At 38.4% G+C, this 18552-nt stretch overlaps 6 protein-coding genes across 6 annotated transcripts; 5 read left to right on the top strand and 1 right to left on the bottom strand.

Annotated features, from left to right (window-relative positions):
* Positions 1-211: 211 nt before the first annotated feature.
* LOC308686983 (aerolysin-like protein) lies at positions 212-1177 on the bottom strand (the record flags this gene model as incomplete). Its single annotated transcript, XM_081359141.1, has 1 exon — positions 212-1177. One exon carries the CDS (start codon positions 1175-1177, stop codon positions 212-214), a length of 966 nt encoding a protein of 321 aa, XP_081215267.1.
* Positions 1178-7604: 6427 nt separating this feature from the next.
* Positions 7605-8231, top strand: LOC308686985 (histone H1-like; the record flags this gene model as incomplete). The annotated part of the gene is made up of 1 exon (XM_081359143.1): positions 7605-8231. One exon carries the CDS (start codon positions 7605-7607, stop codon positions 8229-8231), a length of 627 nt encoding a protein of 208 aa, XP_081215269.1.
* A 703-nt stretch (positions 8232-8934) lies between these two features.
* On the top strand, positions 8935-9321 carry LOC308686989 (histone H2A-like; the record flags this gene model as incomplete). Its single annotated transcript, XM_081359147.1, has 1 exon — positions 8935-9321. One exon carries the CDS (start codon positions 8935-8937, stop codon positions 9319-9321), a length of 387 nt encoding a protein of 128 aa, XP_081215273.1.
* A 917-nt stretch (positions 9322-10238) lies between these two features.
* Positions 10239-10649, top strand: LOC308686987 (histone H3.2-like; the record flags this gene model as incomplete). The annotated part of the gene is made up of 1 exon (XM_081359145.1): positions 10239-10649. The coding sequence occupies one exon, from the start codon at positions 10239-10241 to the stop codon at positions 10647-10649; it is 411 nt and encodes a 136-aa protein (XP_081215271.1).
* Positions 10650-11178: 529 nt separating this feature from the next.
* Positions 11179-11543, top strand: LOC308686991 (histone H4). Its single transcript, XM_081359149.1, has one exon. It carries the CDS (start codon positions 11181-11183, stop codon positions 11490-11492), a length of 312 nt encoding a protein of 103 aa, XP_081215275.1. The 5' UTR covers positions 11179-11180; the 3' UTR covers positions 11493-11543.
* Positions 11544-12609: 1066 nt separating this feature from the next.
* LOC308686990 (histone H2B-like) lies at positions 12610-13084 on the top strand (the record flags this gene model as incomplete). The annotated part of the gene is made up of 1 exon (XM_081359148.1): positions 12610-13084. One exon carries the CDS (start codon positions 12610-12612, stop codon positions 12982-12984), a length of 375 nt encoding a protein of 124 aa, XP_081215274.1. The 3' UTR covers positions 12985-13084.
* Positions 13085-18552: the final 5468 nt, after the last annotated feature.

Below are 18552 nucleotides of genomic sequence, written 5' to 3'. Positions count from 1 at the left end.
AATGATAAACTTTCACTCTATGCTGGTTAAACTTTGCAATTAATCCACGAATCACAAGCGTTACGGGCTGGGGGGCAGCTGGCCCGTACGGATCATGAATCACAAATGAACTACCTATTCTTAACATCCCACATCCTGCGATGTGACTATGGTGGATGCGCACACCACAATATCGATGCTAAAACTATACATTGTGCAGCCCTACTTGACATTACAGAGGAGATTCCTTGATATCCACTTTGATATCAGTGTAAGTGACGCCTTTGTACGTGCCCTTGGTTCCATACTCAAACACACTGCCGTTCTTGCAGGTCATCTTCACTGTGCCAGTGTAAGGCAGGTCAAAAGTGGCTCTGCCAATAGAGATTGAAACATGCAGCTTCTTCCATGGTGGCACATCTACATCTGTAGTCAGAGTTTCGGTTCTCTCATCTGTGTTCTCACGACCATAAGTGCTTTCATTTCCAATGGTGACACTGAATCCTGCAGTACCTTCAGCAACCACTGGAATCGCAGCCTTCACTTCCATACTAAATGTTGCAGATAAACTTCCACTCACAGACCATGAAGATGTTTTGATCACTTTCTTTGAGGTCTCAATTGTTTGTTTTTGTGTGGTGGATGAGCTGTTCCTGAAAGTGAGGGATTTGATTTCTTCTACTGTCACCTGTGGTATCAGTTGGTGGAGAGTGGGATAGTGGACATCGGTGAGAACTGCTGATTCAACTGCTTTGAGAAACATGAATCCCATGCAGTCAATGTCATGACCACCTCTTCCTACAACTCCCAAACAAAATCCAGAGCCGACATCCATGGGATTTTCTCTTTTTAAACCCCAGCTTGTCATCTTTGCAAAAAACTCTCTCCCCAGACTGGTCTTGAATTTGATGGCTCCAAGACGTGTTCCTGCTCCGTTCGCCCACAGGGACAGTGAGGTGAAACTCTCACCAGGTGTGAACTTGTACTCTTGATACGGTCCTTGTGTATCAAAGGTTAGACTTCGTCCACCAAATTCATCAACTCTCCCATCTGTAAGCCAGACCTTGACAGCCTTCACCTGCGATTCTCCCACCCAGACTCCAATCTTCTCTAAAGTGGCACCGTTGTCCACACCAGTAAATGAGAATGGATTACCTCCTTGTCCACCAATTTGTTGAAAAGTTGTTGTGTCAGACATCAAATCTGAAAATAATATAAATATACAATTTTATAATTTTATATAAATTTAATTATATAAATTTAATATAAAAATATCAGATCAGAATTAGCATCAGCTTTACACTTTATTGCAGTGTTTCCCAACCCAGTTTCTGTAGACACAACAACAGCACACGCTGGACTTCTTTCTTAGGCCCCGTTTACACGAGAACGCTCGCGGGTGAAAACATAAAAATATTTTATCAGATGTGCCTTTCGTTTAGACGGCGACGGCCTTTTTGGGGCTTAAAAACGCAAAAAAGTGAAACCACCCTCCAGAGTGGAAATCTTAAAAACGCTCCACCGTCGCGTTCCCGTCTAAACGGGTAAAAACGCAAAAGTCTGCTAGACAGTGAAAGCACCGATCACCGGTCCATTGCCACCTAGCCGCCTGGAGTGCATACTACATCGAATTTCACACACTTTTGCGTCACCATATGCACGCAGATTTCCCCCTCAAAACGCTCGTCTAAACGCAGAATAAAAAAGTGATAACGCAACGCCACTTTTGCGTTTTCTCTTCAGATCGTTTCCGTGTAAACATAGCCTTAAATGATCCATTCATTTTGGGTCTTGGAGTATCTACTAATAAGCTGACTTGAATCAGGTGTGTCTGAATAGGCAAACATGCTAAATGTGCAGTTCAGGCATTCCTCTGGGAACAGGGTTGGGAAACATTAGCCGCTTTTCCACTGTCAGGCCGAACGGATCTAACTGTGGTAAGGAATGGTCCCATACACAAAAGATATATATTTGAAATATATTTTCAGGATATATTTTGGAATATATGCAAATATTTTAAATTGGCCCAATAAATATATTTCATACTTATATTTCATATATTTTTGTTATATTTCAGAATATATTTCAATGTATTTGGAATATATGCCACATATATTTTTGACACTTTTGGGGACCCATACAGAAAAAAATACATTGAAATATATTCTGAAATATAACAAAAATATATGAAATATAAGTATGAAATATATTTATTGGGCCAATTTCAAATATTTGCATATATTCCAAAATATATCCTGAAAATATATTTATTTTGTGTATGGGGTTATATGGCGTGTAGGGCTGAGCAAATATGGGCAGAACTCTTTACTGCCCTAGTACTTCAAAAAGCCTTGTATACATGTGAATTAAACGTGGCACAATGGCCTTCATCATCACAGTATGCTAATGCCTATCTAGTGGCAAGGGATTCATCAATATGCTGATTGAGGACTGTTGGGACACTCCAGGCACAGGATGGTTCTGCCGGGAGAGACACGTCTGTACCATTTGTCTGTATATTTAAACATGTAACTTAATAAATAACTTTGCCTGCTTTAAAACCAGAGAAACTGATAATTTTGCAGTGGTCTCTTAATTTTTTCCAGAGCTGTATATGTGTGAATATACATTCACATTTATATGGGAACATGTATCTGTAATATATGTAAACAATAAAGGATAAAACTTAGTGAATATTACATGTAATGCTATTTTTGTCTTCATTTATATATGCATTTAATATACAGCCATACATGGTCAATGCATATATAGCAGTATATTGACAAATAAGCACTAGTTTCCCATATATGGAAATGTATTATGAAAATATCACAGGGTTTATACACTCTTACAAGATATTTTTATTTCAGAAATGTTGGAGCATGCATGAATTGCAGAAATAAACATTTTCAAAACATCTTACATATCGGTTTGAATTATCAACACTCAGTTCACTAAGGATTGAAGTGTGGTTCTATCATGCCAAGATCATAAGAGCTGCCTGAGCAAAACGTGGCTCAAAAATTCATAATGTAATTTACTCACATTTCATTCGAGGAGGATGCTCCATGCTGTCGTCACAATGAATTTGTTAGTGTCTCTTAATACAGTCTCAATCAGAGATGTGCTGTCAGACTCTTCAAAACCTACAGAGAGAAGTGACACAAATCAGGATGAGTACATCCTCACCATGTCTTCCAGTAAAACTTTTAACATTTAACATCTGTAGCTATGAGGTGGACGAGGTCTGGACCTCTGTATTATTTAGAGGTGTGTATAATAAAGGCTGTGAAATAATATAGTATTAACTCGACTCTAGTGCTGAGAGGATATTGCACAGCATCAGGATCATTTGATAATGGTCATAAAGTGCGAGATAAGATGCTAAACTAAACATTTCATAATTGACAGCTGTTTTAAGATAGAAATGTTAAACGACCAACAAATATAATCAGGCAAACAAGTCAACTTTTGACTAATCTCACCATTTTGAATTGAAAATAGGCCTATTTACGTAACATCAACGTATGCAAGAAACCTTAACGAAGCCTTTTTTATCATATTGGGCATAAGATTTATGAATGTGTACATATTGTGAATACATTCCATAAACTTAGCTTGGTGCCTTCAGTAAATTACTTACAGTAAATTAAATGATTCATAAAACATATAAATATAAGTTGACCCTATGTTTGCTTACTGACACAGACAGAAATGAAAAGACTATCAGTCAAAGCTCAGCTTTTAGGGAAGAGACAGAGCAAGATAACGAGACTGAGAGAGAAAGAAAGACTGATGGAGATGAGGAGAGAGCAGGTGTTGATAATATTAATAAAAATTAAAAACACTTGGTGTTAGCGTGCAAAAATATATAAAAATCACTATGTATATATGCTATAGTGTTATGCGTGTGTGTCAATCAACATTGCAGTTCCCGCAACCTCTGCCAAAAGTGTGCTCATCGTTTAGAAGCTTACAAAATGTTTATCATAAATTAAAAAAGAGCCGCTACTGATTCAAGGCAATACAATTTACAGAGCACTGCTGAGCCCGTTGTTTTTATTAAAAGTTTAAGTGGATATCCTTCTGGTGTTTTCTAAAAAAAAAAATACAGGCCTACATAGAAACTATAGCCTAATTAACAAATAGTACCAGATCGATCTGAAATCAGACTGATGTTTTTGAAAAATTATCATAAAGTTGCATAATTATTTTTATTTTTCTCCATTAGGTCACCTGATGGAGTTTTTCGGTCCCTTGCCACTGTTGCCTTTGGCTTGCTCAGTTGGGGATATTTGGGGATACTTAATTTAATTAATCAATCAACAATACTATTGATCAGCATTACCAAACATGGATGTTTTACACTAGAAACAAACATTGATGTATTATTTTAATTTAATCCTGTGAAGGTGTGCTTTGATACAATCTGTATTGTGAAAAGCGCTATATAAATAAAGTTGACTTGACTTGACTTGACTTAAAATCAATTTAATTATTTATCCCATCTAAATAGATATTTTTAGTTAGATTTAGATTCCTTACCTGAACGAAATGACTGATTATGAAACCTGGGTGTTCCTGTCTTCAGAAAAGATTGATCTCTCCAATAATATCCCTGAGACATGCCTTTAAATACAGCGGCTGAGTTTCATGTTTACAGATATGGGAGTGGCTAAAACAGGGGGGGGGGGGGGGGGGGTTGTTGTGGTTTTCCTGGTTTCGCTTTAGCTTGGTTTGTTTTTCCACTGCAGTCAGTAGGGTATAGAGTGGGGGAACCCCCCCCCCCCCCCCCCCCCTTAAGGAACATGTGACATTACAGTGAAACAAAACATAAATGTGACTAAAATTGCCATCCCGGTTTTGAGTGACTATGGCAGGAGTTATTCACCAAATATTAAAACTGCTCAGCCTTCATAATTAATTAGTATTTTGACTGAAAATATTTTTGTACAGAGGGGGGCGTTTTGCCCCAGCGGTGGGGTAAAACACAAGGTGGGGTAAAATGTCCTCTTTCTTACCAACCAGTTTGCTTCATAGATCAACAGCAAAATTAACAGACAATAGTTTTTAATCTCTAAAAGTAAAAGGCAAGTAGGCTAATGTATCAATATATATAAATATTTAGTTCAGCAATGTCCAAAATAGCCTAGCAAGCTAGCTAGTTAATGCTCACTCATTTTTTCATGTTTTGTTCAAATATTTTGATTTTACCACCTAGTTATACTGCATTAAGTGTAAAACAAAGGATTTGATAGACAGAGATATTTTATTATAGTAATTATGATAGAGAGAAACTATGCCCCCAGGGGGGCGTTTTACCCCACAAGCTATGGCTTAAAAAAAAAAAAAAAAAAATTATATATATATATATATATATATATATATATATATATATATATATATATATATATATATATATATATATATATATATATATATTCCTTATATGATCTCAAACTACAGACTTCACTATTCATCTATCATAGGCTACATCACTGCGATATCCTGCAGAAGAATATTCTCTTAAACACTTGTTTACTAATATCTGAAAATTATAGCATTTACCATGTAGGAATCCTCTTCTCTTCAAATATGTCGCTGGTGTCAGCTTCTCCATAGATATTTGTATATCCCCGTTATCAACGTAGTGCATAGCAACAGTAAAAATGCATCTTGACTTTTAGTGGTTATTTTGGGAAAAACAGGTGGGGGGGGGGGGGGGGGTTCCCCCACTCTACCCTACAGTCAGATCAATAATATTATTCAATATTAAGTATTCCCAACTAACCAAGCAAGAGGCAACAGTGTCAAGGAAACAAAAATCCACCAGGAGACAGAATGGAGAAAAAAACAGGCTCAGCCAAAACAGAAGATAAAATATTAGGATAATATAGATATTATTTAAGGATATACATAGATATGTAAATCAAAGAGTTTTGCTCTCTATTCAGAGTTATTGAGTGGCTATTAAAAGAGAAAGAAACTGTGGCTTTCATATGAAGGTGCTGTTTTGGTCAGCTTGAAGCACACGATCATTATCCGAGCCTGTGTGTGACTCTTATCTTCGCTCAGCAGATGATCTGTCATTCAGATTAATTTTTCTCTAAATGTTTGAATAATATAAATTCACAAATTTGACTTGATAGTTTGTCTAAACTCTAAACGATCAATCAGACGACAGAAGGCATGTAGTATCGTGTACAACAGGTTTATCATTTAAAGGCTTATTTGTGTATCAGATATGATAAAGTCGCTTCATAGGGTTTCACCCAAGATTTCTGTCATCATTTACTCGCCTTAATGTTGTTCCAAACCTCAATGGCTTTCTTTCTTCTGTGGAACATTAAAGATAATAATTTTGTCCATACAATGGAAGTCTGTGGTCACTAAACTGCTTACTTACTATTGAAATATATTGTGTTCTGTAGAATAATGTTCCCTTTACAAAAATGACACACAGACACAATTAAACAAAGTGAAATAATTTTTTTTATTTTTTTCTCACAGCATTTAATAATCAATGTTACATATTGTGGCCTCAGTCCCTGATGTTTTCAAATTGGAAAAAGCTCCTGAATTTAGGCATAAGAGGTTGAATAAACTTCCACAAAACTGAGACCTTCAGCAAAACAAAATGTTTAAATTGTTTTAACATCATTAAATGTGTTCTGTTATGAGCAAAATCCGAGTGGAAACAGATGCAGTGATTTGGTTGAAACCGTAACAAACCAGACAGTTAACTCAACACTATCCTCATCATTTCAGTTTACACCATAATTTAAAAAAGAAAAACGTTCTATCTAAATAAATATATCAAACATAATGGCCCACTGTAGCCTACATACATGACTATGTTATGAATTAGCATGAAGTGGTTAAAAGGAAATTATGACTGTGGTGTATCTTGCTTTAGATTAGCAATAATTTCCATTTTCATGGTTCCCTAAGAGATTAATGGTGAATCAGTACACAATTCCTTTATTACAATTAAAATATTTATGTCGTGATATGATGCTGGCCCACATCAACGATGTGTTTAACGTGTTTAATGGGATAACATATGGATAATCTGCTGACCGAAGATAAGAGCCACAGACAGACTCTTGAGACTCCGGATGATGTTCGTGTGCTTCAAGCTGCCCAAAACAACAGCTGTATGAAAGCCTCCTAACGCTCATCACTGATGCTGACTTCATTGAAGTCTCTTTTAGACTGTTTTCTGAGCACACAAATGATGCTTTCAGGCTTTTATCAACTGTTCCGTTAAAACTATCCATCAGATTTGAACACGGCTTTTCCCCGCGGCTGATGCTCGCCTTGGATTTGGTCTGACGAAGGCACAAGTAACGTTTCCTCTTCGCGTTTTTTAGTCTCTAATAAAGGCCCAGAACCTCTGCTTGGTGTTCACTTAGATTTGATTGTGACAAACTAGTTAACAGCTCCAATTTTTCCCCAAATGTAAGAGAAGAAAACACACGCGTCAGCGAGCAGCAGACACCGAGCGGGACAGGTTGAGTCTACGAGGTTCTCATGTGTCATTTAAGACCGCGGCGCCGCTCGAGCGCTATTCATTCATTGCTGAAACCAGACAGAGTTTTTCAGATCCGATCAGAGAGACAGAGATGGCAGAAACCGCCCCAGCCCCCGCTGCTGCCGCCCCGGCCAAAGCGCCCAAGAAGAAGTCCGCTGTGAAAGCCAAGAAAGCAGGACCAGGCGTCGGCGAGCTGATCGTCAAGGCTGTGTCCGCATCCAAGGAGAGAAGCGGTGTGTCCCTCGCCGCCCTGAAGAAAGCGCTCGCTGCCGGTGGATACGATGTGGAGAAGAACAACTCCCGCGTCAAGATCGCCATCAAGAGCCTGGTGACTAAAGGTACTTTGGTTCAGGTTAAAGGGACCGGCGCCTCGGGCTCCTTCAAACTCAACAAGCAGCAAGCCGAGACCAAGAAGAAGCCAGCGAAGAAAGCGGCTCCTAAAGCCAAGAAGCCCGCAGCCAAGAAACCCGCTGCCGCTAAGAAGCCCAAAGCTGCAGCAGCGAAGAAGCCCGCCGCTAAGAAATCCCCGAAGAAGGTGAAGAAACCCGCCGCTAAGAAGGCGACGAAGAGCCCCAAGAAGGCAAAGAAACCAGCGACTCCTAAGAAAGCAGCCAAGAGCCCAAAAAAGGCAAAGGCAGCAAAGCCCAAAACGGCGAAACCTAAAGCAGCGAAACCTAAAGCCGCCAAGCCTAAAAAGGCAGCTCCCAAGAAGAAATAAATCTAACGTTACTGTTTGTTTCTCAACGGCTCTTTTAAGAGCCAACCACTGACTCCGAGTAAAGAGCAAAACTCATGTTAATGAATGATTTGTTAATTCTGGAATCAAATAGCCAAATATGTGACTTTCGACCACTTAGACCCAACAAATGTAAGTTTAGGTAGAACTCAAGTAAATCATATTTATTCGCAAGAAATTGATTGAAAAATTCCAAAAAGCTTGTTATATTTCAAAGCAAACAGTTATCACCGTTCGACTCAATGATGTTGATTAACAGTACATATTACAATTAATACACAAACCATAATGCTGGAGAAGAACCCCACAAACAATAATGGCAGTGATAAAATTATAATATTACATTAAGGGTAATAATTCTCAGTATCAAATCTGGTCAGTGTGAACAAGTGTGTGAAATGTGTAGCACTTTTGGTAGGAACAGCGTATAATATATCCATTGTTGTACTTTTTTTAAATTTTCTATCAAACATATCGGTGATTTGATCTCTTCTGTCTAGTCATGTGATCATTCCAAAAAGGGGGCTGGGCTTTTAAGGGAAGTTCTGTGATTGGTTTAAAACTTATCACAGTGTAAACCAATGGGCGACTGGCACTCTAGTTTAAAGCTGGTATGAGTCGTCACTGATCTTCTTCATTCTGATAATTTCGTCAGGGTTTTCTGTTTTAGTTCTTGATTTTAATAATGAGCGGAAGAGGTAAAACCGGGGGAAAGGCTCGCGCTAAGGCCAAGAGTCGCTCTTCCAGGGCGGGACTGCAGTTCCCCGTCGGCCGTGTTCACAGGCTTCTCCGCAAAGGCAACTATGCCCAGCGCGTCGGTGCCGGAGCTCCGGTGTATTTGGCCGCTGTGCTCGAGTATCTGACCGCTGAGATCCTGGAGTTGGCTGGAAACGCCGCTCGGGACAACAAGAAGACCCGCATCATCCCTCGACACCTGCAGCTGGCGGTGCGCAATGACGAGGAGCTGAACAAGCTTCTGGGTGGCGTGACCATCGCTCAGGGCGGTGTGTTGCCCAACATTCAGGCCGTGCTGCTGCCCAAGAAGACCGAGAAGCCCGCGAAGACCAAGTAGACTGACCGAAGCTTCTCTTCAGACCAAAGGCTCTTTTAAGAGCCACACAATTCCCCAAGAAAGAGTGAATTCATTCAAGTTTGTTTCTTGTCTGAGATTCTATTATACATGTTCATTTCAATTATTAAAATTTGACTAGAAATACACAAGGTCCTCATATGAAGAGTTCAGATGCAAAAGCCTCTAAATGCCATCTGAAATTTTCTTACAGAATGGTCATTTTTATCAAGCTTGTATATTTAAATTCAGTAATTTCACTTAAATTACAATTAATAGGTAATCTTCATTGCCATTTAAGTGAAATTATTGAATTTAAATATAAGAGCTTGATAAAAAAGATCATTCTATAAGAAAATTTCAGATGGCATTTAGAGGCTTTTGCATCTGAACTCTTCACATATAATATATTTTTTTAAGTAATGCATTTTCTAACTAACCACTACACTTGGTGAGGGTTTAATGAGGGCATTATGAAAATGTAGTTTTATTGGCATTGCTAAAATATTTAAGCTGATATATTGAGTAAAAGTTATATATTTCATGATATAAGTATCTGTACTTGTCTAAGTTGACTATATTTCCACAAGTCAAACTGTACGTCCAATTAGTTTTTAAGAAACATTAAAAATCACCTATTTTGGTTTACAAATTTAAAACTGATTTCGCCTAATATATTTTCGTGGATACAGAGAAAAAGCAAAGTACGTTTGGGCGGGAACCACAAACTGACGTCACTTGTTTGAAAACAGCCATTGGCCAACTGTCATTTACAGACGCCAGACAATAACCAATCAAATGCATCTGAAGCAAACCCATCCAATGAGCGCACGGCAGCCCTGGGCTTAAATACGCGCTGTGTTCGGCTAAACTGCTCAGTCTTTCGATCTGATTAAATCAGCATCTGAACACTTTAAATAATGGCAAGAACTAAGCAGACCGCTCGTAAGTCCACCGGAGGTAAAGCCCCGAGGAAGCAGCTGGCCACTAAAGCCGCCCGTAAGAGCGCTCCCGCCACCGGTGGCGTTAAGAAGCCTCATCGGTACAGGCCCGGTACCGTGGCGCTGAGAGAGATTCGCCGTTACCAGAAATCCACTGAACTGCTGATTCGCAAACTGCCCTTCCAGCGCCTGGTGAGAGAAATCGCTCAAGATTTCAAGACAGATCTGCGCTTCCAGAGCTCGGCTGTCATGGCCCTGCAGGAGTCCAGCGAGGCTTATTTAGTGGGTCTGTTCGAGGACACCAATCTGTGCGCCATCCACGCCAAGAGAGTCACCATCATGCCCAAAGACATCCAGCTGGCCCGCCGCATCCGCGGAGAGCGCGCTTAAACCCCCAGCAGTCACACAAACCCAACGGCTCTTTTAAGAGCCACCTCATTAACTCGATGAAAGATGATTTCCATATTATGGTGTTTTGAAATCGGAACTTCATATGTCACGGTTGTCTTATAAAATGCTATTTTTATGTATTACTTAAATCTAAAAGCAAATTTAAGGAAATGGAACGGGGGTTTTAGTGTTATGCTAGTTAATTTGTAGTCAAAATGACAGAAGTCCTACAATTATATTTTTTTATACGGGTTTTTATATATATATATATATATATATATATATATATATATATATATATATTAGTTAAATTATAGAGTTATTATTACTTAAATTCTACTTATTTCCACTAGTATCAAGCATCAAAAGACTGACCTCTACTAATCATAGACAGTATAACTGGTGACGTTTACTAGAACCGCCCATGAATGTGGTTTCAACTAGGTCCGCTAGCTGACTATAACTCCTCTTCCCTAGTGGTTGGTTCTACTATCATCTGTTGTTGGGAATTGTAGAGTATCTGCTGCAGTCATGTCTGGAAGAGGAAAAGGCGGTAAAGGACTCGGGAAAGGAGGCGCTAAGCGTCACCGAAAGGTTCTTCGCGATAATATCCAGGGAATCACTAAACCCGCTATTCGTCGTCTTGCTCGACGTGGCGGCGTCAAGCGTATTTCTGGCCTGATCTATGAAGAGACTCGCGGTGTGTTGAAGGTGTTTCTGGAGAACGTCATTCGTGATGCTGTGACTTACACTGAACACGCCAAGAGAAAGACCGTCACCGCCATGGATGTTGTGTACGCGCTGAAGCGACAGGGGCGCACTCTGTACGGGTTCGGGGGTTAAGAGATCCACCAAGAAGAAAAACCCAACGGCTCTTTTAAGAGCCACACACATTATCACACAAAGAACAAGTTTGAGGTGGTGAAATTATTATTGTTGTAATATATTAGTTATGGTGCTGGCTTTAAACGTTACCTTAAAATGATTAAGCAAATACAAGTAGTAAACTTGACTTGGTTTTATTCTTATTCTCACGATTCTGCTTTGCAGTTAACTACATTTTCAAAGAGTTGTGGGCGTCCGTTGTCATTGTGCAACATTTTTATGTAGTTCACTATTGTTCTTACATTTGTATGTCTTTCAAAATACAGTTTATTCTTCACTGTAGTGGACCTTATATTTTAGTGAATTTCTAACACAGCACGTGTTTTTTAGCATGGATGTAAAGTCAAATTCAGTGCTTTCCACAAATACCAAATGTTTGGAGGTTTTTTATCATGTCTACAGCTTCTGCTTAGTCTTAAAAATGACTGGCATTAATTTAGCACTCTTATGGACAATTTTTATATTTTGTAATTATTTAAATCAGACTTGCTTTCAAGTTGTTTGTCATAAATCAACATCTCAGGGAAAATATGGGGGTTTTGGAGACGAGGTGTATAGGGAAGCAAATTATACATCGATATTTCTATGAATGTAGAACACTTTTGTCGTCATGTTGCCCCAAGAACACATTAATGCTACTTAGAGTTAGATGCATTGTGTTGAATGGGAATGGCATTTATGGCCATGTCTACAGGCATAATTAAGTGCATGAAGTATACATTATATCTTTCATAACATAGCTGAGAATCATCTTTGCACAACGTTTGATTAAACAAATCCTTTAACTTCCCATAGTTTTTGCCTAAACGTAATTTCTAAATGAAACAAAGGAATGGAGTCGATGTGGGGGATGGACGGTATTACTAGATGGGCGTGATTAATATTTTAAAGCTTCTGATTGGTCCGCCTACAAGTCAGTGAATGTGTAATGTGGCCAATGAGGTCATTCTATGGGTTGAAGACTCCCAATCACAGAGCTTCGTTCTTTCCTTTGTAAATTAGCATAGAGCAGCGCATAAAGCCCGCCTGCAGTGATTCAGCTTTATGTTCTCTGAGTTTCTCTGACTGAGTAATCATGCCTGATCCAGCGAAGTCCGCACCCAAAAAGGGCTCGAAGAAGGCCGTCACTAAAACCGCCGGCAAGGGCGGGAAGAAGCGCAGAAAGTCCAGGAAGGAGAGTTACGCGATCTACGTGTACAAAGTCCTGAAGCAGGTTCATCCCGACACCGGGATCTCCTCAAAGGCGATGGGAATCATGAACTCTTTCGTCAACGACATCTTCGAGCGCATCGCCGGTGAAGCGTCTCGTCTCGCTCACTACAACAAGCGCTCCACCATCACATCTCGCGAGATCCAGACCGCCGTGCGTCTGCTGCTGCCCGGAGAGCTGGCCAAACACGCCGTGTCTGAGGGCACAAAGGCGGTGACCAAATACACCAGCTCCAAGTAGAGGAGTCCGCTCAACACACACACAAAGGCTCTTTTAAGAGCCACACATATTATCTGTGAAAGAGCTTTGATCATAGTCTGTTTTCTCATACCGAAGGAAAAGCTATTACCTGTCCTTCTGTGTTTATGCTGTTGAGCATCAGGTTTAGCAGATGATCCAGGCCCGGGTCTAGAACCAAATCACTGAGGGTGCTGCTTACATACATAATCGTAGGAAATAGCTCAGTCATCAGTCTGAAACATAGTATCTCAAAATTGGGGATGTTGTATACAACAATACTACTGTAATTGCTGTTATGTTAATTAAAATACGATCTGGCAGTAAATTATAGAATAGCATGATGATCAAGTTAAAAACCTTTCTTTAAGACGAATTGTATTCACTAACAGCATATTGGCTTTAATCTTCAGCTAATGTAATTAAGTTTGAAACATTTTCCACATTTAGCTTTGAATATTGTTTTTCTGCAGCACAATCAGCTTTGTTTTACAGTAGCAGAAACTCTTCTGAGAAATACTCTCAACACTGTTGTTGATCCTGTAGAGGAGGAAGAAGAAGATGATGATGATTATGTGAAGCTTGTGCTCCAGTAAATGCTGGGATTTACACACATGATCATGTCAACATTCACATGTTCCTCCACCAAACACAAACCACAGATCAGATTTCCACTGTGAGTAACATTTATTATGAGCTTCATAATTAAACCATTATGACACTTTCTTTTTTTTTTTTACTTAAAAATCCAGTCTTAAAGGGTCATTTCACCCATTTGAACATTGTTTTTTATTTAAAGTGGGTCATATATGTAGTCGAAATGTAAAATATTTTTTTAATTTGGTGCCTTCGTGACCGAGAAAAGACAAAAAATAACTTCAGAACGCATTTGAATGAAAGACAACAACTCCCACAATGCACCACATTGCACAGCTCCGCAAGCCACTCCCACTAATCCAGAAAGCGCATATGTGCCTATAAGAGAAATCACTCTTCCGTCTACAAGGCTAGCTACTACCAGAGCTTGAAATTCATTTCACATTCACACAAAATGTCTAGTTAGTTGGCGAACTCATATAGTGCATTACTCCTCGTTTGTATTTCTTTCGAAAAGGTGAATTATTGCATGGTACCTGGATGTTCAGTCAGAACATATGCGGTGCGAAACTAGGATAGTTCACAACACAAACGTCTGTGTCCTCGTCTGATTCAGAGATTTCGTCCAGGAGAAATTGTCATCGTTGAAATTCTTTGCCGCAGACGGACTCTATCTCTGTGTTCGTAGCGGTTCGTAGTTGCATAGTGAGATCACCGGCGCCACCGGTCCGCCCTAACTCGAGCCAGTCCGGGCTCCTCGTCCGCGGCAGGCAGGTCTTCTGCCTCGGCTGCTCTTCGCTAAAATGCGGCTTGTAAAGGTAGCCACAAACACCTGATTCAAGCATTAGACTTCCGAAATCCTCTTCCTCTATATCATATTGAGTACTCTCCTCCGCTATTGTCATAACTGTACATCTGTCTCCACAGCACCTGTTAGCTTAGCTTCAAACAAGATGGAGGATATTGCTTTCAGTTTCAGAGAGTAAAGTCCCACCCACTGATCTGTAATAGGTCTGTAGCGTGAGCGGGTCCCGCCCCCTGGGAAAGATGAGAAACTAGTGTCTGTAGTCTTAACAGAAATCCCCCCCTCTTACACTTCCTCCTACAATGATGCAAAATGACGATTTTTGCGTCATTGTAGGAGGAAGTGTAAGAGGTAAATGACAGATTTCTCCCGTCTCAGGGGAAAATGAGAGAGTGTTGCACGACCATTCAATAGTATGACTGGGTTTCTAACAATGCAAAGCTTAATGCAAATGGGTGAAGTGTCCCTTTAAATGACATATACAACAGCTGTCCCATGCTGTGCGCAGGCCACACCCACCAAACACACCCCTAAAAGCTGATAGGCTGATTTAAATGTAAGGTAGATCGCTATGACCCCATGCAGTGAAACATATGCAAAATAAGATGAGATACACCCTGTGTTTTTGTCAAATGAGAAAGTTTATTCCATGTATCAGCTTTTTTACTACTTTAATTCATTTTACGCAATTTATAACTATCATTTATCTATTTTTATTTCCTTTTATAAATGTTTTAATTCTCCTTGGTTTTATTTTGTGATTATTTGTATACCTTTCTATGTGAAGCACTTTGAATACCCATATGAAATGTACTATATAAACTTATGCTTTGCCTGTATGTCACAGACGAAGTTATATTTAATTGTTTAGACCAAAGACTTTTAAGCATATCTCCTCTACCACAGCTAGTTCCCAACACACACACACACACACACACACACACACACACACACACACACACACACACACACACACACACACACACACACACACACACACACACACACACACACACACAAACTAAACAGTGTGCTTTAAACAGCAGTAAGATCAGGCTGTTGTTTTTTATTAAAGAAAGTTTTGTTTTTCACATTCATTTGGAGAGTTCAAAATCACATTTAAATCTTGTTAAAATGATGTATAGGCCTATACAGTTAAAATACAAAAGGTATAGGCTAGTATTTAAAACATTATCAGAAGAAGTGTAAAACAAGTTAGAGTAGCTATGTACATATGTACAGTTTGTAAAGACATCAGGACACATGCTGCTGTCCCGAGAATTTTAGATTTATTTCGCGAAAACAGTTTTTCACAGGCATGTAACACTTTCACACACAACTTAAAATTATGCCGACCGTTAAAATACAAAGGTTTAGTATTCATGCATTTTAGGTCGTTAACAGAAGAAATGTAAAAACAAGTAAAAGAGTTTTTCCCTTCACATACATTATTTAAAAACGTTTAAATAAAATAAAAAAAGTCAGTGTTCTTAAACCAACTTAGAGAATGTATTTTACTTAGTTATTTTAAAGATATCAGAAACAAAAGGGTAAAGTCCGGTTCTAAAACTTTTTAAGCTGATCATCTGAACATATCAAACAACAGCGGTTAAAAATACATCAAGCAAATATACAAAGTTTTTCCTTCACATGCAACTTTAAAATGATGCAGACGTTTAAACCACAGTGCACATCCTCTGACTCTACGGCTGATTTCCTCCTCAGTGTTTCCTGTTCTGTCCAATCACAGGTCAGATCACATCTATGATGAGAAGCCCATGGATCTGCTGGACACAGTTTCAATGCCCTGAGGTTTTCAAGCATTTCATGCTTTACGATGATTTATCAATTTTTTATGCAAATAAGGGTTTTACCTCCACTAATTCCCTGTATAAACTTACGGAAGGAAACATGAGAATGGTTGCATATTTTCAGTTATGAAGTCACAAATCTGTGGAGATGGCTGCGGTATCAAATGTAGCTTGTTTTACAGGGAGACAGAACTGCATTCCCCGCCGCCATCGTAATCTGAAACTGACATGCTTTTCCTGGATGTAATCTGCATGACACTTGGGTTTATTCTCTGGAAGAATATCTAAAATATTAATCCGTTTGTGTTGGATTACATGAATGATTTGTGTTGCATTAACTGAAACTGGGCGGTGCTTGTTAGTTCCCAGAATGCTTTGCGTATGGCTGAATTAAGAGAGAATAAATGTTGAAATTAAGTGTTATTTTATGTGTTTTTGAGAAAAGGGGAAAACTTTATAGTGTGTATTGTTTGTCACATCACTAGCCAGCTTGATAAATGCTAAGTCTGCTCCATGTTTTTCCAGTGTGTTTCCCGTAACATTTAGATTTAGACCTAGACATGTGTATGCAATGAACACAGCTTCTTGAGTGTTTATAATATATTATAATGCTTTGCATTCCGAAAATAAGTTATGTAAATTATAAATAAAATACTGAACTGAAGAAGATCTGCAACAACAACAAAACCAGATCAGACACAATGATATTCATCAATTCAATAAAAGAAACTACCAGGATATTTCAGGACACACTGAAGGAGTGTTTACCCAAAATATAGTTTCACAACATTATAGTGATGTAAAAGTCTGTTGTTCCTTGTAAACTCATATTGAAATGAAGCTCTTGGGAAAATAAATGGAGCATATAAATATGAGCAGTATTTCATATGGAAGCTTGTTTCCGCCACAAAATAAAAAAGATAATTGCGACTTTTTATCTCACAATTGCGAGTTTTCATCTCGCAATTCTTACTTTATTTCTCAGAATTGCGAGATATAAAGTCAGAATTGCGTGAAATAAAGTCAGAATTCTGAGATATAAAGTCAGAATTGCGTGAAATAAAGTCACAATTGCGTGTTATAAAGTCAGAATTCTGAGATATAAAGTCAGAATTGCGTGAAATAAAGTCACAATTACGTGTTATAAAGTCAGAATTCTGACTTTTTTTCTCGCAATTGCGACTTTATATCTCAGAATTCGGACTTTATATCTCCCATTTGCGTGATATAAAGTCAGAATTGCATGATATAAAGTCGCAATTGCGTGTTATAAAGTCAGAATTGTGAGATATAAACTAGCCTATTCTAAGGTAAAAAAAAAAAAAAGTCCCGTCTTTTTTTCCCCCTTAGAATTGGACTTTATATCTCACAATTCTGAGAAAAGATGTCAGAATTGCGAGATATAAACTCGCAATTATGTGTTATAAAGTCAGAATTGTGTGATATTAAGTCAGAATTCTAAGATATAAAGTCAGAATTCTGAGATATAAAGTCAGAATTGCGTGATATAAAGTCGCAATTGCGAGAAAAAAAGTCAGAATTCTGACTTTATAAGACGCAATTGCGACTTTATATCTCGCAATTGCGACTTTATAAGTAGTACCTATACTATACCTTGTGTCAAAATGATTTACGACTTTGACCTTTGACCTTTTGACAGGTTGAACTTCCGGTGACCCCTATGATTGATGGGTTGAACTTCCCGAAAGGGGTTATGGGATTAACCTATTGAGCCCTCCCAGGCAATCGATCATGTTTTTTGACAGTTAGTTTTTGAACTATGACCTAGATAGGACTAAATCATAATTTCAAAGGATAGTTTTAAACAAAAAACAGATGTTGTTTGAACTTTGTCCCAGTTATATATGTGTGTGCGTGTGGGGTTATTGTGCCTGCGCCCCCTCCCACCCTTGCATTCCAGAGCAGTTATTGCATATATGTGACATTCGGTTATTTCACATTTATATATAAAAGGTTTGGTTTCAACCAAGGTTGATAAAACATTTAGTTATTTCACATTCATATGTATATGAATACACATTCATATATAATAATCATCGTGCTAAAGTTGTTTTTTAAAAATGTATAATATATAATCTAAAGCAATTTAACTGGTTGAAAAAATATTCTGTTCTTTTAAAAGTATTTTCAATAATATCTTACTAAAATATAATTGATGTCCACAAAAAAAGGCAATGTATGAATGGATTCAAAATTAAAAAGGCTCACTAAAACCAATTGTTTTAGTTTTAGATAAAAATTACATAAAACATTCTATCCTTTATATTCTATCATTTATATAATATAAATGATATAATCTAAAACAATTAAACTAAAGTTGAAAAACATTCTATCCTT

Source organism: Scardinius erythrophthalmus (genome assembly GCF_964197995.2).
Source record: "Scardinius erythrophthalmus genome assembly, chromosome: 2".
NCBI lineage: Eukaryota > Metazoa > Chordata > Actinopteri > Cypriniformes > Leuciscidae > Scardinius > Scardinius erythrophthalmus.
The sequence above is the reverse complement of the archived record's forward strand: the minus strand, read 5'-3'. Positions and strand labels throughout refer to the sequence as shown.